Below are 25,769 nucleotides of genomic sequence, written 5' to 3'. Positions count from 1 at the left end.
AAGGGAATAACTCACTCATACGAACTCGGAATCGCGAAAACTTGGCGGCATTGGAAAGATCGTCCCAAGAGCTTTCTAACCAATCTGGAACTACACTTAACTCATCCTGAGCTAGGAGTTATGGCCGATTGAAGTTGACCAAAAACTCAATTTTAACGTACTTGCAATTTTCCAGATTTCCTTATACTTTCCAAAAATAACTATTTCCATATTTTAAACTTCCTTCTACTTCTTTCTAGTTGCGAGATGTTACTTTATCTTCTATGTCATAGCAATGGCGTAGAGTAAGCTTCTGAAAATTCGTTGGACACATTAGGATATTTATAAATTAAAAGAATATATATATATATATATATATATATATGTGTGTGTGTGTGTGTGTGTGTGTGTGTGTGTGTGTGTGTGTGTGTGTGTGTGAGAGAGAGAGAGAGAGAGAATTAGACATCATATTACACATATAACATAGTATAAAAAATAAAACTAATCAACAAATTATGTAGTACTAACTTGATAGAAAAGTACCAAATACATTTTTAAACTTTTGCCCCTTTCTTTCTATAGTTGATCAGAAAGGAATTTAGAGTTCATTAATTTAAATGTTTGAACAATCTCTTATTGGTCACAATGTCTAACGTGAATTTGCACGATATCTATGATAGGTGTTGTCATCAAAATTGAGCATCATAAGTCGTTAAATTATACTTGAAGAACTCAAAAGATATACTTGTACATACATCTTAGCATCAAGTAGCATTATATTCCCTTATTCTTTAGTAACATCAATTAGAACTTGAAGATACAAAGTCCTTATAAATTCATAGAACATGTAAGATGCAACTACCTACTTTGTTTCGTGCCAACAAAAAAAATATAGGAGCAAAATCTCACTTCTTACATGTACCAAAATATGCAGTACTTCTCAACTTTATATCTTGCAAAATCATTAAGTATTTTATGATTTTGCAAGATATAAAGAACTCACCAGTTTTGATGTTGAGAGAGACTAATTTTAGGTTGGTTCCAATGAGACCTTCTGATAGTCATGCACATTTTGAAGTTATGATGTTCAAACACGTCGATATAAATATGGCTTCCACGTATTTAATAAGCAATTAAATTAGGCCAGAAAGGGCAAAAATATATGATATGTTGTTTTCGTCCTAACATTGTTAGCTTATATATACGGATAAATAAATTGTACCAAATTTTTTCTGATGACTCGCTTATCTTCTATGTCATAGCAATAACATAGAGTAAACTCCTGAAAATTGTTGGACACATTAGGATATTTATAAATTAAAAGAATATATATAGTATACGATGTTGTAAAATAGAATTAATATTACTAAGATTAAAGGTTTTTAGTAAATAATTATAATTTAAAGAACATAGGACAAGTGCTTTTAAATGATTATACAGATTGTCATAGAGTTACTTGTATTTTGAGATCGAAATGATGACCAGATATTATTGAAACATTTCAAAATACATTCAAAGTTTAAATATGGGGAGAAAGTGACATTTCTTTAGTAGTATTATAATTTACTTCACTCAATTTTGTAAATAAAAATTTAACCAACAAAAATTTAAAAAAATATCAATACAATAAATGTCACAAATAGTCTTTCCTCTTGAGGTTATGAACATAAATCATTGACACCATTTAAGTATAGTTTTTCTCTTAAATATTCATATTTGAAATTTAGTATGTGCATGACACTAATAAGGATTACCATAAATATTTCAATATTTTATCTTTATATGTAATCTATCTTTTACCAATTAATATTTGAGTAAGACTATCATAGAGAGATAATTCTACAAAAAAGATACTTTATTGTTATAACGAATGATGGTTAAATTGAGGTTTGAGTTTATGTCAATTATTTAGATTGACCAATTATTTGTTTTAGATATATATATATATCAGTAGCATAATTTAATTTTAATATCTGAACAACATCACCTTTGGTGAAAAATATTTCATTTCTGTAAGTTTCTACCTTATCTTTGTAGAATTGTAGTCTTCTCTTTTTTCCTGCCGCTCACATATCATATAGTTGTTGTCTAATGAAAGTAGAATCTTACAGAAGTTGTATCGTGATATAATATATTAAACTTTTTCAATAATAAAAATTAATTGATGAATAAAATTTAGAGTATTGTTTATAAAATCTTTAATTTGATTTAAGATTATTTTATGACCAATCACTATTTTCTTTTCTATTTTTATATAGCTAACAAGGAGTGTATCTGATGACATAAAATTTTCTCAAATTAAAATGAACACAAAATAATAGAAAAAAATATATATGGAAAGATACATAGCCAATGAAGAAGGAAGACGAAAATATATTTTCATGCTATATTCACTATAGTGTTCCATTTGATTAAAATCTCTTGTCACCAACACTTTATTTTCTTCGTTCATTTTTACTTACATATCTATTAAAAATAATTGTTATCATGTCTATATTATCATATTATAAGTAAAAGTGAAATTATATTTTTGAAATAGTGGATTTAACATCAAAACTACTGATTCAATTGACAACGTTGATGGCCGTTGTTTTAGCAAAATCATAAAGAAATTGCTTCATTTGAGGGTAAAAAAATAAAAAATAAAAAACGAAAGAAAAATATCTAACCCAAATCATGTGACTTTTTTCATATTTGTATATTATTATTGTCTTTCCCGCAACTTTTCTTCACTATTAACTCATGAAAATCGTAAGAAAAAATTCGAGTGTGATTTTATGAATGATTTGCTACAATTTGTTCACCAACTCTTGCTTATGTGGTACCTCGAATTTCGTTGAATTTTGAACTTACTTAACTGTTGCAAATAACTCTGAGATATTTTAAGAAGAAGAAGAGTAGAAAACTTTCAAAAATCGTAGTTTAAAAGTGAGAGGAAACCCTCTATTTATAGCTAACAAATAGTAGTATGAATAGGTGCTAATTGTTCCTTATCAGAAAAGTTACAACCTTTCGAAAAAGTCACTGTTCATCGGAAAAATCACAACCTTTTGCAAAAGTCAGAACTCATCGAAAAAGGCACAACCCTTCGAAAAAGTCACAACTCATCAAAAATGTCAAAACACGTAAAAAAGTCGCAATCCTTTGAAAAAGTCACATCTCTTTGAGAAAATCACAACCCTTTAATATGAAAGGGTATCTACATTTAATATAATACAAATAATTAATTTAATAAATAAAATAAATTGAATATTTTTAATTGGGGATATTATAGTAATTCAACATTCTATTTAGGAGTTCATGCTTTTAAGGGAGTATAGAAGATATATAAAAGAATATATTGTTCATCATATTCTACATACTCATAACATAGTATAAAAAATAAAACTAATCAACAAAAAATGTAGTACTGATTTGATAGAAGAAGTACCAAATACATTTTTAAATTTTGCCCCTTTCTTTCTATAGTTGATCAGAAAGGAATTTAGAGTTCATTAATTTAAATGTTTGAACAATCTCTTGATTGTCACAATGTCAGATTTGAATCTGCGGGATATATATGATATATAATGTCATCAAAATGGAGTACATAAGTCGTTAAATTATACATGAAAAAATCAAAATTAAGATCTACTTGTATATGTATCTTTGCATCAAATAACATTCTATAGTTTTCTCCCCCCAAGTTTATTAGAACCTGAAAAGACAGTCTTTACAAATTCATAGAACTTATAGGATGCAACTACCTACTCCAAGAAAAAAATATAAGAGCAAAATCTCACTTGTTACATGTATCAAAATATGTAATACTTAACAACTTCATATCTTGCAAAATCATAAAGTACTTGATGATTTTACAAGATATAAAGAACTCACCAATTTTGATGTTGACAGAGACTAATTTTAGGTTGGTTCCAACGAGACCTTCGAATAGCATTGGCACCTTTTGAAGTTATAATGTTCAAACACACCTATATAAATGTGGCTTCTATGTGTTTAATAGCCAATTAAATTAGGCAAGAAAGGACAAAAATGTGTTGTGTTCATCCTAACATTGTTGTTTTATATATAAGGGTAATATGTGAAAGGAAAGTCCAAAGAGCATTAATCAAGAAATAACTATACTTTGTGGTTAAGCAAATCAAATTTAATCTTTCATTAAATGTTGTTTTTTTCCCTTCCCTTATCCCGCCTATAGAAAAATTAGTAGAAAATAATAGAAACTGGGAATGAAGATTCAATGAATAATGAGTTAAAATAATTGCCAGATTCAACTCTCATCACTTTCAAACTTCACGATAGATGAAGACTACCATCTCCATCTATGACACTAGCGATTCAAGAGCTATGAAAGGGAGGTTAATGTGTTCTTCAATGTGTATTATGGGTACCATTTTTAAAAAACAAAAATGAACAAACTAACATAATTATTACCATCAAAAGTGGTTCTATTTATATGATATTAAACTTAACAAGTATGATTTCAAAAACCTCACTGACCTCCCTTGTAGTTTGCAATATTTCTAAATCAGGATGCACAATGCAAGTGAAGCCTCATAACATTCATACTAAATTAGGATGCACAATGAAAGTAAGGTCTCATACCATAACCTCCCCTAATGGTTTGCAATATTTACTAAATCAGAGGATGCACAATGCAGGTGAGACCTCGAAATACTAACCTCCCTTGTGGTTTGCTATATTACTATTCATATGCATTTCAAAAAAACAAAAACAAAAAACGAAGGTCAAGTCGTGAAATAATATTATATTAAACAAAGGCATCATTGAACTGTTGGACAAGCTGGTGGTCTCCAATTGCCAATCTAACTACCATAACAATCTTGCAGTTGTCCCCTATAGGACCACAAAACAACAAGAACTCAACCCTGTTTCCCACTGCCAAAATATCATAATCCAAATTTGTTGATAAGTAATATACAACTGCAGGAAAGTATAGGTATTATAAGTTTTGAGGAAGCTAGTCCCAAGCACTAGTTACTCCAGGACCATATCCCCCACTATAATTGCCATAACCACCACTACTATTACCTCCATCATAGTAATTCATACCACCTCCTCCTCCGCCTCCACCTCCGCCTCCACTTCTATTGTATGACGAATCCCTCCTGAAGTCACGCCCACCAAATCGCCCTCCGCCAGCTCGCCTGTTTCTGCCTCCTCCGAATGATGAACGGCTAGCATAACGAGTCAACCATTCAGGTACATCCTGATTAGCTTCTTGCATCAAGTCAGCTAGCGGTTTGGCCATGGAAAGGTTACCATCATTAAAGAAAGCAGTTGCTAATCCTGTCTTGCCTGCACGACCTGTCCTGCCTATACGGTGCACATAATCATCAATGTCATTAGGAAGGTCAAAGTTTATAACATGAGAAACATGAGGGATATCAAGGCCTCGAGCAGCCACATCCGTCGCAACTAAAATTGGGGTATCTCCTCTCTTGAATGTTCTCAACGCTTGCTCCCTTTCCTGTAAACAATAAACCCACAGGTAATGTTGACTATGATGAGCTGCAAAATAATGCAAGTAATAGTTGGTGAAACACAAAAACCGGACTGAATATACAAGTATCAGGTACATGCTACATGCACACATGCCCCTTCTCCTCAGCATGTGATGCAAATATTGATTGCTAGGTGCTTTGAGGATAAAGGGAACTTCATTCAGAAGATCGAGATGAACCGTTTGCTTTTGTTTCATTTTTGGTGTAAAGAGAATTTTTGTAAATGATGCTGAAGCAGTGAAAGAACTCGTTCAATCCCTTTAAGAATAGGAAGGGATATTCTGATCGTATCTCGTAAATATTTTGGCAGCACCTCCTTGGTGTCATATTATTAATGCACTTACCACGTCTCAAACANAAAAAAAAAAAAAAAAAAAAAGAGGAGTGGTGCCATTTAATCACATTGTAACAGAAGCACAGAACAGTGTACACGGTCATGTTTGAAGATCAATTTGATTTGATCTATCTCTATCAATTCCCAATCTCACATACCTGCTGAGTCCTATCACCATGAATGGCAGTTGCAGGAAATCCATTAATACACAGCCAATGCTCCAATGCATCAGCACCCTTCTTTGTTTCGACAAATACCAAAGTTAGATTATGCTGCAGAAAACAATATAATACAGTTAATAAGATTGCCAGTTGATTTAAACAAAAACTTAAGACACCGCATTGTGCTTTATCATGTATAAACTTTATAGGCCTAATGCAACAAAATCATTGTTACACAAAGCAGCAAACGGGGAGGAGGATGCAGTCATGTTGTTCTGAAGAATTTTAAGAGGAAAGCCAGTCAATTAAAATGAGAACACAGGCAGAATGAAAATCAAAGCAGACTCCAATCTAGGAAATTCAGCATTCATATCTATATATAGAAGGTAAATAAACAAACAAAACCAATCATGGACAGAATGAGCAGCTAATAGTGATCAGGCAAGAGAAGACTTAAGCTAGGTGACTTTATAGACCAAAACAAGTAGCTAGCAAACATTCTTAATTCTTTGCTATGTTCCTGGGATTAGGAGTCCTAATTTCTTCCCCTCTCAGTCAAGCTGCTCCAAGTACCTTAAACAGGACTAAAGTAGTTGAGAATAATTTCTATAGCAAGAGAGAGCCAAGAGTCATATGCTACCTTGCCATGAACCCCATTAGCCATCTGTGCATGAAGTAGATCCATAAGATGGCTTCTCTTGTCAACATCATGAACAAACTCAACTCGCTGAACAATCAAATCAGTACTAGAACCAACCCGTCCAACTGCCAAAAATATGTAGTTTGCAAGAAAATCAGATGCCAGTCTCTGCATTCCCAAAAAACAAATGAAGAAAGAAAGGGTTAGAGATCATACACAAAACAAGACTACAACTGCTCAGAAGATTTTACTCACAACCAACTAAACAATTTGCAAGGCGAATTTGCCAGCATTGCAAGAAGACAGGTGTCGTCATGTAACAAGAAGAAATATTTGGATTCCGCAAGGAAGGTTTTTTGGGGGGTGGGGGTGGGAGGCGACACTGGAGAAAGAAAAAGAAAAAAATGGATTATTTAGTAGAAGCTCAAACCATGGTTTAAGATGATGTGGCATTCCAATAGAAAGTGTCTGTAAGTAGCAGAATACTAACAATAATAACACTGAATTGGATCACTGAAGAAGCAAATGGTACTTTTGGATGCTCTGTTTGGAAGACAATCAGAAGACTAGCCATCTTTTATTCCCAATCTATCCTTTAGGATTGGGAATGGGGTGAAAACCAGTTTTTGGAATGAACTCTGGTTAGGAGAAGAGAATTTGAAGATCATGTTCCCAGATCTTTATATATTGAGTCTACAACAGATGGGCACCATGGCACAGCTGTGGAGCCCTCAAGGTTGGGATTTGATCTTTAGGAGGGCTTTAAATGACTGGGAGATTGACAGAGTAGCAGAATTACTACAGACACTTGATGCATTTCCATGTGTCACTGAAGGTCCTGACACTCCAATCTGGAAAATGCAAAAGAAAGGGATTTTCACTGTGAAGTCTTGTTACTGGAGTTTAAATTCTAATCAGACTATGGAAATGGAATGGCCTTGGAAACTAATTTGGAAAATCAACATCCCTCACAAGGTTTCAGGTTTCAGTTGGCTGGCAATCAGGAAAGCATGTCTAACCCATGAAGTGTTACAAAGAAGAGGTATACAGATTTGCTCAAGGTGTTACATGTGTGGGGAAGAGGCAGAAGTTAACAGTCACCTTTTCTTACACTGCAGAACAGCTGTAAATCTGTGGGACATGTTCTTATGTATACTTGGAGTTAACTGGGTAATGCCCAAGACTACTTTAGACTTGCTGAGACAGTGGGAAGGAGTGGGCAGAAGAAGAAGATCCGAAGAAGACTGGTGGAAGTGCATCCCAGCCTGCATTTGGTGGACATTGTGGAAGGAAAGGAATGAAAGATCACATGATGGGAAACTTAACAACACTCAAAAAATCAAGATGAATAGCTTGAGCTAGCTGTATTTTTGGTGTAAACAGGATTTGGTGGGGGAGGTGGATAGCTTAGTGGATTTTATAGCTCAATTGTAAAGTTTTTGCCCAGTTTCGGCTTTTGAAACTACCCCCTGTGAGGCTGTAAATCCTACCTCATCATGCTCTGCTGATGAGTTTTGACATGAATATAAAGTTACCTTTATCAAAAAAAAATAACACTGAATTGAAAACAACCCTACTGAATAAAAGAAAACCTGAATCTCTTTTGGGAATGTGGCACTGAACAGCATAGTCTGTCTTTCACCAGGTGGAGGCATATCCATTTGCTCCACTATCCTTCTGATTTGAGGTTCGAACCCCATGTCCAGCATACGATCTGCCTCATCGAGAGCTAAATATCTAATCATCTGTAATGAAACTTTTGCTCTCTCAAGTAAATCGACCAGTCTTCCAGGAGTTGCCACAAGAATATCAACTCCTCTCTCAAGCTCTCGGAGCTGCAGATATGTAACAAACAATTGTTCAAACAATAACGCAAAAAACACATCATTTTTTCCTTGAAGAAAATAATGTTTTATTGATATCGTAGGGGCAGAAAATATACGAGACGTGTACTAAGTGAAAAATCTACAGAAACACCACTGTATACTCGAATATTAGGGATTTGTGAGCTAATCTGACAATAAACTGATAAGATTAGATACAACGCTTAATATATAATCTAACAATGAAACCACCTTGGTTAAACAACTGAATACTTATATTGAGGTTCTGACTTTACCGGCATATCAAATGAAAGTAATGTTACTGATTTGATTTGTTCAAGTTTCCAAAACTAATTTCAGTGTATGACTTTTTTTAATAACCGAGAAACCTCTAGGGCCAATGGCAGACAATTCAAAACTCGGCAGATAATGAGCCCACCCCTCTGCTCTTCTACCTTATGTCAGTGTATGACTGTAAGTCCAACAACAAAAAAATTGCATGGTGTATATTTGAAAGCAGAAATTCAGTTGAAAGTACAAGGTAGAGCATCAGGTGGAGGTGGAAGAACATTCTAAACTTCCCTTCAAAATATGTAACAAGAAAATTGGATGTTCAGAAACGGAAATCTGGGTAACAAGGGGCACCTTCCTGAAGATAACAGGATAACAAACCCCAACAAAAAAAAAAAGACTTGCTAACTGAGAAATATTTATGGATCATGTCATGTACAAATGTACCAGAAAATAAAGATTTTTTTTTCTCATAACAGCAGTAAATAAGTACTCCAGAAAATAAAGATCTTAACTTCCAATTGCATTTGCACTAGATTTCAGGATCTAACCAAAAAGAATGAGAACAGGGAAGTTCTTATTAAAAGCAACTATTTACCCAAATCAATGCATCTCAAAGAATATCATTTATCCTGGTCAAGTACGTATAGATCTTCATGAGACTGTCAGGAGTTGTGATAAATCTTTCTAGGATTCTTTATCATGGGATACCCAGAGATCTTTCCCATTGATAGATCAGAGGGTCCCTCCTTGAACAAAGACAAATTCTTAAGGCAAGATTACTATCTACTTTTGTGGAACAAGTTTCCCTCTTTCACCATCAACTGCATATTATATCTAGAATGATGAGCTAAGCAAAATTAAACCAACTCCACAAATTGAATTCATCTATAGAGTATAGACTGATGTGTCTATAGGCTTCTTAGTAGAACTCTTATCAAATCCTTTTTTAGCGGACTTTTTGTACAGAGAAAGGATCCCAAAGGCACCGATTACTAAACAGCTTTTTCACATGGACATATTGAAAAAACTATAAAATGTTCTCAATGAACAATTGATGAGTTGCAGGTAGTTTTACAGAACGTTCTGCATTAGGTAACAACTTGTATTTAAGCATTTCAAGAAGAAATAGAGATGCACTTGCTCCACTCCGTCTTTCCCTATTTCCTGAAAACCTACAAGTTGAAGAGAGGGGGGGAATGCTTGCATATACAGCTGAAAACATGAAAAAAAAAAGTGGCGCCCAATTAACAAGCAACCCAAAACCATTAGCCCTTATTACACCAGTTCTTTGACGAAATCTAAACACTTGTTTGTCAAAGGACGGTACTTTTCAAAGAGAAAGTATAGAGATGGAAAGAAAAAGGGTTCCGCAGCTTTGACATAGTGGTAAGAGCACATATGAGTGGGTTAGGCGCACGTCACAAGTTCAAACCTTATCGCCAACAAAATTTTGGTATTTAAGTGGAGAAAGGTAGAGGGGCGGACCCATAATCCACCAAGTTTGGCCCCTAGCGCCTCACTCTCATGGATGTTGTGTGTATATATATATATATATAAGAGTGGTAAACGAGCGGGTCGAGTTGAATATAAGTCTATCGAAAACAAGTTGAATAAAAATGGGTAAAATACTCTACTCCACTCGACTCATATTTTAAATGGGTACAAACGAGTTACTCAATGGATAATATGGGTATCCAAATTTACCCATAGGTATCATCTTAAAAGCTTCAAAAGCAAAATCTCTTACCCACTCTTCNCCCAAAACCCCTTTCCAAAAAAAAAATTTGTTTTCAAAAAAAAATCGATTTTTCTCCTTATCCCACCCATCCCTACCCCGACCACCTACACCTTAAAAAAAATATGAATGTCATTTCTCTTTCTTTTATAAATAAGTCTCTTTTTACTCATTTTATCCATTTAACTACCCACTTTTAAATGGGTAATATGAGTTTGACTCGTTTTTTACCCATTTTAAATGAGTTGGGTACCCAATTTATTTAAGATGGGTAATTTGAATGGGTACCCATATTAATTACCCATTTTGCCATCCCTAGATATATATATGTATTATATACATAGGTCAAAGAAATAATCAATATTTTAGTTACAGAAAAATATTAGGAGTCGTTTGGTAGGGTGTATGAGAATAATGTTAAATGGAGTGTATTAGTAATGTTTGTATTAGTTGTACTTGCATTAATTATGGAGAGACAATTTCTTATGTATTGTTAGGTTTGGAATATTAAAAATGGTATGCAGTGCTTAATTCTTAAAAAAAAATTATTAACAAAGATTCCCTCCACAAATATGGTGGAAGAGATGAAAAAAGGTTTTGAGGGGCAAATGGATATTTAGTTGTGCTAATGCATGCATTAAAACTCATTGCATTACTAATACCATGGATGTCCATGCATTAGTAATACACACCTCAATAGAAAGTGTACCAAACAAGGTACTACTAATATACAAAGTTGATGCATGCATGATTTCTTCTAATACACTCTACCAAATGGCCCCTTAGTGTGCTATTAATAGAAAAAATCTATCTGGTCAAACCCATAAGACAATTTACAAACTCTAGCATCTAATACAGTTGTACTTTCCTGCTAAAGAAATCATAAATTAAATTAAATTCATAAATAAGGGAAGTAAAAAAGCATCAATCTCCCTAAACTATCTACAACCTTGGTGTATCTTTTTATGTCTGCTTAAAAATCTATATAAAAACAAGAAATATTTCTCCTCTACCCAAAAGTTGTTCTTATATTCCTGTTTTTGGTTAACCAGAAACCTCCCACAGACCAAACAAGAAGATAAGAAAGTTTTATTGTTCAACCTTTGGCTCATCAGCATTAAATCAGACATCTCTAATGGATTGACCATTGACTGGGCATAAAAACTAACAGTGATCTAATTTTACAAGCAAATGCATCTGCATTAAAATGACCTTTTTTTTTGCCCTTCTGACTAAGTACCACTTATTGTGACTTTTAACTGCCAACAAAGAAAAAATAACAGGATGAGTGACTGAACAATCAGATCGACCTGCAAGATATACTTCATTAGCCTTACATTTTCAACCCAGTTCAACATGCACAATAACAGAGCAGATATGAAAAAATCATACAGCTATGAACAAGTTCTCATCTAAACTTAGTTGTGATTTGTGCGGACTCTTCACTTTTGATGCCGCACCCATGTCGGATTCACCGAAAATACACTACTTTGGGTGAATCCGACACGCACCCGCTGACATTTTTGAAGAGTCCGAGCAAGATAGAATTCTAAATAATATACAGCACGATAATGAGGCGTATATTAACTTCCCATCCTTAAAAATACAGAGGAAAGGTTTCATTCACCAATAATGAAGCAGACATATATGAGGTTTCATATTGGTAACATTAAAACATTTTTTCCTGTTCAACATTAGATGTGTCTCATGTGGTCTCTATCTGTGCATTTTGTAAGAGACGGAAATTAGACTTGTTGTAACTGAATGGTGCACTAAGGAGTCAACTAATATGCTATTTGTGTGTCCGGCAAGAGTAAGACATTATCTTTAGCGATGTTGTTAAGAACACATGGTACGAAAGCTTGTCGAACTCTGTATTTCTTTTGCTTCAAGCTATAATAATAGGAGCAACTGCTTCTGCATTCATTATGTGCATTTTTCAGGACATTCAAGGACGCATGTTGTTTAGGTCTCATAGGAACCACAGCTACTAAGCAAAAAAAATTGAAATCAACCTCCAATCAACAAAAAATTACCTACCCATCCAACATCACATGCAAAGAACTAATGTGTATGACCTTGATCTATATTTGTTTTCCTTCACAAAATAGGGCAGAGGGAGAGAGCGTAAAATGGTACCTGTTGATTAATCGGGGCTCCACCATAGGCCACTACCACTCTAACACCAGTCTGATAAGAGAATTTTTTAGCTTCCTCGTGTATCTACATGTAAAGTGCAGCATAAAATTGGAATTAAAAAACTTGAAGGTTTATACGGATAAAAAGGTAAAGGGGTCAAGTGGTCACAAAACTTTTATAGTACCACACCTACCTGCATTGAGAGCTCTCTTGTTGGTGAGAGAATAAGAGCAAGGGGATAAACTGTCCGCGACCCATGAGGCCGTTGCGGAAAATTCCCCCTCATGATTCCACTAATAATTGGGAAACAAAAGGCAGCTGTCTTGCCAGATCCAGTCTGGGCACAGGCCATGAGATCTCGTCCTGCTAAGGAGATAGGAATTGCATATCGCTGGACAGGAGTCGGCTTCACATATTTGCACCTCCTAATATTCAAGTTAACGGCCTCCCCTAAATCTATCTCTGCAAATGTATTAACAGGAGGTGGCACATTTTCTCCACTTGTTTCCACTGGAATATCCTCATAAGCATCAAAATTTATACCAGTATTCTCCTGATCAAACGATTGCTCCAAGTCCACATCTGCATCATTACCAAACGGGTTAACTTCCCGCTCTCTACCCCAACCACCTCCTCTGCCACCCCAACCACCTCCTCTGCCACCGCCACCATACCCCCCTTGGCGTCCGTAATCTGGCCTAGAACCACCCCATCGAGGCCCACTGGTTGGTCCATTAAACCCTGAGCGGTCATTACCAGAAGGTGGGCCACCGTGCGATGGAGCTAGAGGTTCTGCTGTCATTGGTTTGTTGCGAAGATGTGGTGGGACATAAGATGATCTCCTTGTAGAAGCAGAAGCTCCACTCCCACCACTAGGCCCACCATTATCAGTAGCTACATTCTCAACAGAATCTGCCCATGAGTTCCTCATTATCAAAAAAAATTCTTTCCTTATAATCCTCTCCTAATGCACAAAGTTCAAAATCCTAATCAGCAAAAACCAGAAATCTTCTTCTTCAAAACACTCTACTTAGATCTGTTTAGAATAGATTCAGCAGTCCAAAACCTGCCAAAAAAAATAAGACACTAGAAACTATGATTAACACTACTACATAAACAAATACAAAACACAAAGAATAGTTCTAAACAGTTGCAAATATAATCCTTAAACCAGCTGCTTGGCATCGAAACCCAAATTTTCAACATAACCATTTACAGCACAATCAGAATGAATAAACTAACACATGAAAATCAGCAAAATGCAAAGACTACAGAAACAGATACACAAATATACAAATCAGCAAAAGCTGCAAAAGCAAATAGTGACGGAAGCAATGAAACAGAACTAAGCAAAAAGGGGCTACAGATACACATATATACAAAAACTAAACATATAACGCAGATCAAATCAAGAAAGAGGAAGAAAAAGCAAACCTTTAGAGAGAGAGACGAGTGGGTGAATGGAGAAATAGAGAAACCCTAGCGCGCGCTGACAAAGAAAGAAGGAAGAATATAAGAAGAATTCGGACAGAAGCAAAAAAATCGGAAAGAAGATGCTGTAGATTTGAGATTGACGGCTTATAATAACTTACAAGAAATTAAGGAGACCTTATAACATACACATTTTGCATCTTTACTCTATCAAGTCTTGCCCCTTTCAACTACCCTTGTGCTTGTGGGATTCTTTTCTTCTTTTTTTCAACTTAGATATTTTCTCTCATCATTTTTATTTCTTATAATAATATTTGGGCTTGACATATTTATTATAAAAAATAAATTAATGTAATTATTTTATCACACTATTTCTATTAATTAATATTTAGTACTAAATCTTAAAAAATAATTTGGAAAATTAATAAATGTTAAATATAAAATATGGAAAAATATTTTATTTATTTTGATATGTTAAAAATTACAAGTCAAAATAAAAATCTATTTTTAAAATACTAAAACAATAAAGTGAATAGAGGGGGTTATTATTAAAAAAAATTATTTTTTTGGGGGGTGGGGGGACTTGGCAAAAAGTATTAGGCCAAACAACTTGTCATTTTTTGACGGGATAAGACACAAGTAACTCTGAACTATGACTGAAATTTTAGTGATACACCTTAACTTAACTAGAGTCTTATTACCCCTCTAAACTATTTTAAAATTGAATAAATGCACCCTAAAAGTTGGTGTATCACACTCTCTTGAAGGCAAGTGATAAGTGAAACAAATTGGATACATATCCTATTTAAATTGGTAACTTTTTAGTTAGTACACATAATTATTAATATTAAAACTTATATATATTTAATTATTTTCATTTCTTTCTCTCTAAAATATTTATTTTAATTTCTATCTCATTTTAAACTTTTTTTCTTCCATTAGTTTCTTATATTTTCACTTTTAATTATTTTTAAAAAAAATGTCCATTTTAAAAAAAAGTTTCCTTTAATTTTAGCATTTTATTTTAATGTTTTATTTGATTTTCTTCACGTATTTTAATATTCGTTCAAAATTAAATTATTTTAAATACAAGACATTTGGAATTTAATTTGAAATCAAATCAAAAGGAAAGACAAAGAAAATAAAAGGAGTAAATAAAATCAATAGAAAAATAAAAGAGAAAAAATAATGAATGAAGGCAGTGTTTTAAAAGGCGGGGGCGTGAGGTGAGGCTTTTTATACTGTACAAGGCGAGGCGTAATCCCCATGAATGGGGCGTAAGTCTCATGGATCTACCGGGCGTAGTCTCATGTATATTCAATTTTATAGTTTTATTGCTAATAAAATAAGAAAAAATAAACCTTTCAATGATTTATGATTTTTATTTGAGATAAATATTAATAATCAATAATGAAAAAAAAAATATTATAATTACTATTTGAGAAATATCATTACACCAATAAAAAAAATATGATTTAAAGCAAAAAAGATTCAAAAAATAAATTAAAAACTCCCGGGTGTACGTTTTTACTCTCAGGACTTACGCCTCAAATTTTAGGACTTTCGCCTTATGAATCTATGTCTTTAATCTATGCCCTAGAGTGTTTTTGGTACGCCCCGCCCTGAGACTCGACCCAAAAACATTTTTGAAAACACTGAATGAAGGTAAAAAAAAATTAGATACAGAGCAAAAAAATTAGTATGTGTATTAGCTTAATTTAAATACCAGATAAAGAAAATAATAAGATTTAAAAAAATACGTGGCAGGGGTGTTTGTACAAACATAACCAACTTGGGTAGTTGAAGGTGTCATGTCAGCATAAAAGTTGCACAAAAATATAAAGAAAAAAATGAGTTCGAGGGGGGGAGGGTAAGGGGGGTAATAGGACGCTAGTTAAGTTAAGTTATTCGCTGAGATTTCGATCATAGTCTAGGGGTACTTATGCCTTATCCTTTTTGAAAAATTAGGCAAAAATTCAAATTCTCAAAAACAAGAAAAAACTAGTTTTTCGGCCGAATTCTCCTTTTTTGGAATGTTTATTAAAAAAAAATTGCCCTAAATTTTATATTTTAGAAAAACATGACTCTACCACTTATAAATCCCAACTTGACAAGCTTGAGAAACATATATACCATGACGTCACTCTTTTAACATATTTACTATGTATCTGTTTATGATGTGTTTGTTGTTATTTAACTCTAAAGTATGTAGTGGTATTGTTCCATAGAACTTATTAAAAGTAATGTACATATAAAAATTAGATGTTCCATAGAAATTGTTTATAACTAGGTTGGGGCTTATAATCTTTGAGTTTAGTTTTTATCACATAACATGTTCATTATAATTTTATAATACAAACCTATGAGCATTTTAGTAGTTCTTAAAATATTATGAGTATAAATCATATTTCTTTAAGAACTTAAATATCTTTTCCAAAAATTATGGCCAGACACATGGTGAAACTTCACCAAAAAAGCTTATCAAAAATATTCGAAGATCTATTGTCAAACACTGGCTTACCCATGTCAAACTTTTCAACTACCCTTGCGGTTGTGGAGTTGTGCCTTTGTTTTCTTTTCAACTTACGTATCTTTTTGTTTTATATTTTTAAATAGGATCCTACTTTTATTTTGGCCGAATAGCCTAATGCACGTTCATATTTGTTCCAATTTGACATTCCAATCCTTTCATTTTATGAAATTTTTATCTAGATGCTTTAACATACTAATATGTGGTGATTTTACTACTTATTTGGGTCCTTTTGCTTTATTTTTGGGTCCTTTACTGCTATTATAAAGATGGTATTGTGTAATTTCCTTATTTCAGAAATTTTTGGAGTGAAAGAAGATTGGAGTGATAAGAAGTGAAATAGGACAAAAGCAATAAAAAGAATTGAGGATAGAAAGTTAGCGAAAAGACAACTCTCCAATGTTGCAATTGAGATTGTGGCTCGCAATAGCAAATCCTGCAGACAAAATCATAAGTTCAAAATTGTAAAGTTATCATCCAAATGTTACCTTGAACCTCACAATTGTGAAGATTGACAGAAAAGTTGAAATATCGCAAATGTGAATCAAACTTCAAAAATGTGGATGAAGCTGCCATAATTCCAACAAGACTAGCATTTCATGATATTTTTTTTGACGACACATCTATAGAAGGTGATTTATTCGTTTGGAAAAACGATATTTGACATATTGGTTGTGTTATTTCTTTCTTTATTACTTTAGATATTGATTATATTTTCCGTAGTGGTTTTGTAATCTAAAACTTGAATCTGACTTATGATTTATGTAGTTTTGACTACAATTCTTATTTTGCTTATACTATGCAAGATTCTAATTCATATTAAGTGAGTCATGTTATAAATAATGCATTTGGTGGATGTCTAATGCTAAAAATGAAAAAGGTGATATGACATACTTATTTTCCGAGGATCTCTATTTATCTTTTTTCTCTTTTTTTTTTTTTTTGAAATTTCCGTTATATTAAAATTAAAAAAAGTTGCATCAAATTACTAATAATCTTATTTATTTCATTCTTAATATTGTCTACATTTTCTTAGTAGTAAAATATAACAACTGATGCAATGATTATTGATATTTAAAAGGTATATTTCATTATCATTATAAATGAGGGAAACAAGAAAATTAATTTTTGTTCGGCCCTTTATGTGTTTTGCCTGTTTTGCTCCTTTTTGTAGCTCATATACTTGATGTGTTGGGATAGGTAGCACGCCTCCCGAGGAGGCCAGGAGAACTTTAGGTGAGTTTTCCCTTTTCTGGAAGCTTTTGTGTTGAAATGATTGACTTCAGTCAACATTCTTAATAAACGGCTCGGATGAGAATTTCGTTGGCGCCGTTAGCTCTGGAGCATTGAGTTTAGTCTCATAGGACGTTTGGTTAGGATCCCGTAGTGGAAGGGTTGAGTGTGGATTGTTAGGTTGTTTGATTGTCTTTATTTTTTGGTTGTAGTGTGGACTTTGGTCGACATTTTGATGAGATGACCTCCATTGATTGTTTTGTCAATTTTGTCGAGTTTGGAATGCCATTTCGATTAGGTGTCATATATGATTTACGTTCTTAGGACCATTGATGAATCTCAAAAGTCTATTTGGGACTTGGGATTTTTATCCCAAATTAGCTAATGCAACAATTGCTGATACAACAGCTCTTATGAAGCCTGACTTGCTTCAGTAAAGTTGCTTCCGCAGGAACCAGTTGTAAAGAATAAGAATCTTCTTTCAAAGATTGATGACTTGTTTGATAAGCTACAAGGTGATAAGTACTTAGTTGATTTGTGATCATGGTACCATTAGGTACGAGTTAAGGAGAAAGATATTTCGAAGATAATTTTTAAAACCAGCTATGGCCATTTTGAATTCTTAGTTATATCATTTGGATTGACCAATGTCTTACCGATGTTCATTGACCAAATGAATAGCATATTCAGGTCGTATTTGAGATTGTATTTATTGATGATATTTTGGTGTACTGGCGTTCAAAATCTAAGCATGCAGATCATTTGTGAACCAGTCCTTCAGGTTCTTCGAGATTGGGAACTCTCTATGAAGTTTACTAAGTGCGAGTTCTAGTTGAACTCTGTGACTTTCTTAGGCCATATTGTATCATATGTTGGTAATATGGTTTATACACAGAAGATTTAGGTTGTGAAGACTTGGCTCAGGCCTACAATTTTGATAGAGGTTCGTAGTTTCCTAAGGTTAGTAGAGGGTTTTATTTACTTTCAACACCATTGGCAAAGTTGGCTCAGAAAGGAGCTAAGTTTCAGTAAACTGAGGTTTGGGAGCACAGAGTCCAAGAGCTGAAGGACAAGTTGACACCAATGATACGCTCAAATTACACCTCTTTTAAAGAAGAATAAGCGATCGTTATCAAGTAAAGAACCCAACTTGTAGGTTGGGATCGATCTCACGAGGAATATGGTTTAGACTTAAACTTAACTCACAATTATCTCTTTTTAGTCAAACTATTTCCGAGAAAAGTAACAGAGGGGTTTATTGTAAATAAGTCACAAATTGTTAATTAGAAAGATTAAGTAACAAGTAAGTAAGATTCACAATTTGAGTTATCAATATAAGATAGAAACTAGGGTATGTGTGTTCCCCACAAGCTTTTAACACAGTAGTCCTAATAATAGTAATCTTATCCTAGTGTTTGTCATTCAAGGCCTCTAAGTTATGTATTCCTATGTGATTGGTAATCCTAGTAGGAACTTTCACCTCGCCACTTGGTAAGTCTACGGGTGTGTGCATTACTAACCCTTACCTTCACCCCTGATTAGTCATCGTATCAATTTAGTTTAGTTTTCACCCTCACTTCAATTGATACCAGATTATTAGATAGCAACAAATCCTTAACTAAATCTCTGTTGTTTAATCCTTTTCTCATTCATTACCCCCTTGGTAAGGCAAGTAGGAACAAGGTGAGTTCTAACGTTTGCAACCGTGAAAAAGACTTCTAAATGAAAAGATTAACAATACATGCATAAACATTATTCAAGAATTACTTAATTATTACTCGTACTTTGTTAATGGTTCATGGTTCCCACAACCCTAGTTGTGGATTTAGCTATTCATGCTTGAGATCACAATTTATAATTAGGTTAAAATAATTCATGAACTTACAATGAGAATAGATGAAAAACCGAAATCTTGAATTGAAATTCAAAGTGAAATTTGCATAAACTAAATTCCAGAAATTAAAGTGCTAAGTGTTTGCAAAGTTAATTCCAAAAGACCAAAAACTAAAAGTATACAATAATGTCTAACTCCCATAAACGAAAATTACAAACTAATATTTATAGAAAACAAATCCTAAACCAACTAAGAAACAAAATAATAAATTACTGCTTAGACGCGGTTTGTGTCGACGACTCGACCTACGGTCTGTGGTCACCCTCCGTGGATCAACAATTGGGCAATATTTTATGGCCTTCAGATGATGGTTGGACCTACGGTCCGTGGAGTTGACTACGGTCCGTCACTTGCCTCCGTGGTTCAAGTACTGGAACTTCACTTCTCTGATCACCAACGATGGATGTGCAGGACGGCCCATGGGTCGACCTACGATCCATCGATGATTCTGTGGTTCTACACTTGGGCAGACTTCCTTGAACCTTCATCTACGTTGCAGCACCTACGGCCCGTCACTGGCCACTTCTGCAATTTTCAGCTTTTATCATCATCAATCGCATCCGAACTTATTTCTTGCAAGAATTACATAAAACCATTATTTCGAACAATAAAATAGCCCAAGACACACACAAACTCTAAGTGAAACGTATCAAAAATACTGTAAACTTACGGTATATAAACACCCTCAACTTAAACTTGTTGTATGTCCTCAAGCGACACACTAACACTCTAAACGACACTTATGTAGAAGCAAACATACAAACTCAAGCAATCATATGGTTGTCTCAATCAATTCTATCACTTAGTACCAATATATTCATTTAAACTCAATAATCTAACTTATACGGATCAACACATGACATAGACATACCAATAGACATCACCACATACACTTTCAACAATCGCCAAGGTACCAAATCTCCAACAATGTAACTGATGCCCTCACTTCAAAGAAATCTTTTTTCTCACAATGAGTATAATTTTAAGTTCAAGAATTCATTCAACACCCACTCTCAAAAGTGAATTCAAATACAGTCAGTTCTTAATACCATAGGCTTGCCCTTATTTTCACTGCATAAACTCTCCAAACTAGTCACTAGGATCACTATAGAACTTTCTTAGCTTGTAACATAGGCTCAGGGTTAGGTAGGGTACATTTGGGTACTTTTTAGTGACTTTTCTGCCCTCCTTGACATTGCAATGTCTTTTTACCTCTTTTCTCAACCAATTCTTGACATCTTTTTATATTTTGCTCTTTTCCCTGACTTTCTTCAGCACAGATGTGACTTTGACTTTATCACTCTTATTTTGCACTTTTTCTTTGTTTTTTTCTTTGGTTTTTCAACAATCTTTATCATTCTTCTTTTTGTTTCTTTTAACTTCAGCCACATCTTTTTCTTTCTTTCGCACACAACTCTTTTCATACCCTTTCTTTGGATTTCCTTTTTCGTAGCCACCCTCAACTTATGTATTTTGAATGAGTTGAGGTGCACAATATCCGATGTCGGACCAGGGACAAGATTAAGGTAACTTTTTGAATTAGCTACCCTCAACTTAGGCTTTTGGCCTAAGTTAAGGTGCACATGTCTAAGGAGGGACCAGGGCCAAAACAATCTTTTAGGGAAGGTGAGTTAGGTGTACTGAAAGAAGTGGTCTGCATTAGACTAAAAAGTTTGGATCAAAAGGAGCATTTATTTCTTTTGGTTGAATCATTTTAGGCTTTAGTGGACTCATTTGAATAATGGTGTATGATCATCTTTCAATTCGTAGCCTAGATTGTCTTAACAGGACCAACGGGACAAGTTCTAGATTGGCACACATTGCATGAACAAACAAAATCATCTCTCACACTTGACACATTGTTTCATCATCAGATTATTGAATTACCCAGTTCAAGTTGTAGCTTAAGTCACGCTATTGTACCGGTTCCTTATCATGTCATATGAATATTTAGCACATTCAACTCATTGAACCTATATATCTAGCACATTTTATAATTTTGGATAGGTATCAATTTCATGCTTTTTATGCCATCATGTTTTCATTCTTCTACTTACTTCTACACATACAATCCGAAACATGTCGATTCAACATAAAAGTAAATTAGCCCCTTTGGGAAAAAGAACACAGTCAAGAAAACCCCAAGGGAGGATTGTGAGTTGGGTTACTCAGACTTCACCCTATCACACACAGCCCATTTACCCCATCCCCAACAAATATGGTGCAATTGCCCTCAATGCACAAATAAAAGAAAAGTAAAGCATAGGGTGAAGCAGGCTTGTGGCGCATAAGCACCGATAACCCATCAAGAAGCGGGTGGGTCCGATTTCTCGGAACCTGCTGGTTCAGCAATAGGAACGCCATCAGTAGCGCCCTCATCAACATTGGGTGTGCAATTTCAACTCACCAAATGCTCTCAGACAAGCACCATCAAAATCAAATCTACACTCATTTTCGAGTAGCTTGCACAATGGGTGTGCAATTTTTGAGAAATCTTTTATGAACCTCCGGTAGAAACCTGAATGCCTGAGAAAACTCCGAACACCTTTGACATAGATGGGTGGTGGAAGCTTTTCTATTACCTCAACTTTGGCTCTATCAACCTCAATACCTTTCTGCAAAATCCGATGACCCAGAACTATACTCTCTTTTACCATGAAGTGGCACTTTTCCCAATTGAGCACAAGATTGCACTCTTCACATCATTTTAGTACCTCAAACAACCATCAAATGAGTCACCTACCACAGAGAAATCATCCATAAATACCTCAATTGTGTCCTCCACCATATTTGAAAATATCGTTATCATACACCGTTGAAAGGTCGTTGGAGCATTACATAACCCGAATGACATCTTTTTGAAGGCGAAAGTCCCATATGGACAAGTGAACGTGGTCTTCTTTTGATCTTACGGAGCTATGGAGATTTGATTGTAGCCCGAATACCCATCTAGAAAACAATACCAACCCTTACCTGTGAGATGATCCAGCATCTGATCCATAAAAGGCATTGGAAAGTGATCTTTCTCCGTCCATGCATTTAGATTGCGGTAGTCCATACACACTCTCCACCCAGTCACTGGCCTCATAGGAACAAATTCATTTTTAGCATTAGGAACCACAGTGATCCCTTCTTTCTTTGAAACATACTGAACATGGCATACCTAACTACTATCAACAATGGGATATATGACTCCAACATCCAACCATTTAATAATCTCTTCTTTCACAACCTCTTGCATATGGGGATTAAGTCTCCTTTGGTGCTCAATACTTGGCTTGCTATCCGACATGAGTTGAATTTTGTGAGAACAAATGCCAGGAGGAATCCCAATAATGTATGTAATAGTCCATCCAATATCCCTCTTAAACCGCTTCAGTACCGATACCAAGGCCTCTATTTTCCCTTCACTCAAGTCAGCAACAATGATCACATGCAACGTGCTATCTTTCCCCAAGAATGCATACCTTAAGTGAAATGGTAGAGCCTTGAGTTCCTGTTTTGGAGGCTCATTTACAGACGGTTTTGCAGGTGGGGGAGTCTTGATTCTTCATATCTAATTCCAATCTTTTTGGTTTGGAACGAAAATCGAACCTATCAAGTGCGGCAACTAGCTCATCATACTCATCAATACCATCACTGTCAAAATTCATCATCACCGTTGCTAGCGCATCAACACCTAAACCTTTCCTCAATGGATACCTCAGAGTTGTTCCCCTCAATATGATTTGCCACGGATACCGATATAATATCACTTTCATGCTTCATAGACCTACAGATGTCAAAAGTTACCTCCTTATTGTTCAATTGGAACTTCATCCGCCCTCTTTCAATGTCGACCAAGGCACACCCAGTAGCAAGAAATGGTCTCCCTAAGATGATGAAAACCTCAAAATTAACCTCACAATCAAGTATCACAAAATCCGTCGGAGAGATGAATGACTCTACTTTCACAAGGACATCTTGGATCACTCCAATGGGCCTCTTCACAGTTCTATCGGCCATAAGTAAAAGCATCACAGTCGGCTTTGGAGCCCCTAAACCCAACTTCTTATAAATGGACAATGACATCAAATTAATGTTGGCACCCAAATCACACAAAGCTTTTGCAAAGTGTAGAATCCCAATGGTACAAGGAATAGTGAAAGCTCCAAGATCCTCTTTCTTTTGCACAAGTGACCTAGTAGCAATAACACTACAATGTTGCACCCTCTCATCATTCTCAAAACTAACAACCCTTTTTTTGGTCACCAAGTCTTTCATGAATTTAACAGACCCTGGCATTTGCTCCAAACCTTCTATCAATGGGACATTTACGGACAGTTGCTTCAACATAGATATGAATCTGCAATATTTTCCCTCTTCAGTCTTTTTCACTAATCTATGTGGGAATGGAGGTGGAGGTCTAGACATGGGAACAACTTTTTGGGTCACCTCCGCTTCCTTCTCTGTGTCAATTTTTGGATCTTCACTAACCTTAATCTCATCCTCATCCTTTTCTACCACTCTTTCAACCTCAGATGGCGGGGGATCAATAATTTGTTTTCCTTCGCAAGCAGTGACTACCATACAATGCCCATCATTTTTCAGATTTTGGATGGTGTTGCTAGGAATGGTTCCAGGCTGATGTGGGTTCACAATAGTGGACAACTGACAAAACTGCTGCTCAAGTTGCTTGATCGACACTGCATGGGCATCAACTTTCTGACCAATCCCAGACAAATCATTACGCATCTCTTTCACATTTTCATTAGTTGCATCAAACCTCTTCATCGTCTTCTGCATCATATCTTTAATGCGAGTCATGCTAGTACCACCTTCTCTATTACCAAATTCTCTATTACTAGGTGGAACATAGGGCCCAACTCTCTCATTCATTTTGCCATAGTTATTCTGGTTGTAGTTGTTCTCATGATTGTAGTTCCCATCCCAGACATAGTTTCCCTCTCGATTATAGTTTCCATAGTTCCGACCTTGGATTCCTTAACCTTGGCGCCAATTACCTGAGTTAGAACCTTAGGTGTTGGTTCGAAAACCCCCCGTCTGATCATTAACCAAATTTGCATCCTCCTCATAGTAACACTCTTCAACTAACAACGGTAGAGTTCTAGTTAGATAGTTTACCACATTCACTTTTTTTGCACTCCCACTCACATGCTTTAGTACTAAGCCAATTTTTGTCCTCATTTGAGCCATGTTTTCACAAATGTCAACATTAGATTGAGTTGGTGCAGTTTGGACAACGAACGTGCTCCTACCAGTATTTACCTTTCTAGTGCTCCATGTTTTGTTGTTTTGGGAAATCCTCTCAAGCTTTTCAACGATATATTCGAAAGTCCACTCACCATATGATCCTCCAACAATAGTATCCAACACAACCCTTCCATTGTCATACTGTCCTCTATAGAAGTACTCTTTAAGTGACTCATCATCTATGTGGTGATTCAGAACACTCCTCATGAACCCAGTGAACCTATCCTATGAACTGCTTATGGACTCTCCAGGTAGTGCTGTGAAATTATTCAGTTTATCCTTGTGATTTAACTTCTTGGATACCAGAAAATATCTTGCTACGAACACCTTGTACAATTGGTCCCATGTATAGATAGAATTATAAAGCAGCTCAAAAAACCACACAGCAGCATCACTGGTCAATGACAATGGGAATACTCTCAAACCTATATCGTCCATATCCAACTTCGGTTGTCCTACACAACTCTTACAAACACTTGACAATTTTGCCATATGAGCGTATGGGTCTTCTTAAGCCAACCCAGCAAGAAGAGGTTGCTGGTTACCACAAATGTATGTCCTGGAGGTAGATGAGGGAGAATAATAGGTCCATCTGATCCAACTGTATCATAGTCAGCCCTGTAGTTATCACGAAACCTCGGTGCTGGCGGATTCTGCAACCTTTATACATTTCTTATTAGATTTCCAACATGAACCTGAGCGGGAACATCAACAACCTCAGGATGCTACAATTCAACTCCATCTCCTAGACCATCTCCGATTAGATTGTTGGATACCCATTGATTATTCATTTTCGTC

At 35.1% G+C, this 25,769-nt stretch overlaps 2 protein-coding genes across 2 annotated transcripts; both read right to left on the bottom strand.

Annotated features, from left to right (window-relative positions):
- Positions 1 to 4,782: 4,782 nt before the first annotated feature.
- On the bottom strand, positions 4,783 to 14,210 carry LOC125859502 (DEAD-box ATP-dependent RNA helicase 37-like). Its single transcript, XM_049539272.1, has 7 exons — positions 14,065 to 14,210; positions 12,824 to 13,696; positions 12,631 to 12,714; positions 8,232 to 8,474; positions 6,640 to 6,807; positions 5,997 to 6,110; positions 4,783 to 5,470 (listed from the first exon to the last, which is right to left on the bottom strand). The coding sequence occupies exons 2-7, from the start codon at positions 13,559 to 13,561 to the stop codon at positions 4,961 to 4,963; spliced, it is 1,857 nt and encodes a 618-aa protein (XP_049395229.1). The 5' UTR covers positions 13,562 to 13,696; positions 14,065 to 14,210; the 3' UTR covers positions 4,783 to 4,960.
- Positions 14,211 to 16,968: 2,758 nt separating this feature from the next.
- Positions 16,969 to 24,596, bottom strand: LOC125858885 (uncharacterized). The gene is made up of 6 exons (XM_049538667.1): positions 24,374 to 24,596; positions 23,667 to 24,280; positions 22,951 to 23,214; positions 22,692 to 22,866; positions 17,080 to 17,160; positions 16,969 to 17,027 (listed from the first exon to the last, which is right to left on the bottom strand). The coding sequence occupies exons 1-6, from the start codon at positions 24,594 to 24,596 to the stop codon at positions 16,969 to 16,971; spliced, it is 1,416 nt and encodes a 471-aa protein (XP_049394624.1).
- Positions 24,597 to 25,769: the final 1,173 nt, after the last annotated feature.

Source organism: Solanum stenotomum, chromosome 3, assembly GCF_019186545.1.
Source record: "Solanum stenotomum isolate F172 chromosome 3, ASM1918654v1, whole genome shotgun sequence".
NCBI lineage: Eukaryota > Viridiplantae > Streptophyta > Magnoliopsida > Solanales > Solanaceae > Solanum > Solanum stenotomum.
This window is presented reverse-complemented; position numbering and strand designations above follow the sequence as displayed.

Excerpts from the sequence above, each read along its gene's own strand:
- LOC125859502 (XM_049539272.1), bottom strand. The coding sequence starts at position 13,561 with ATGAGGAACTCATGGGCAGATTCTGTTGAGAATGTAGCTACTGATAAT. Across the intron at positions 8,475-12,630 it reads GAGCCCCGATTAATCAACAG|CTCCGAGAGCTTGAGAGAGG; the intron begins GTACCATTTTAC and ends ACATATCTGCAG. Across the intron at positions 6,111-6,639 it reads CTAATGGGGTTCATGGCAAG|CATAATCTAACTTTGGTATT; the intron begins GTAGCATATGAC and ends TGTTTTCTGCAG.
- LOC125858885 (XM_049538667.1), bottom strand. The coding sequence starts at position 24,596 with ATGAATGAGAGAGTTGGGCCCTATGTTCCACCTAGTAATAGAGAATTT. Across the intron at positions 24,281-24,373 it reads GCAACTTGAGCAGCAGTTTT|TCACTGCTTGCGAAGGAAAA; the intron begins GTCAGTTGTCCA and ends ATTGTATGGTAG. Across the intron at positions 23,215-23,666 it reads TCCAAGATGTCCTTGTGAAA|GAACTCAAGGCTCTACCATT; the intron begins GTAGAGTCATTC and ends CCTCCAAAACAG.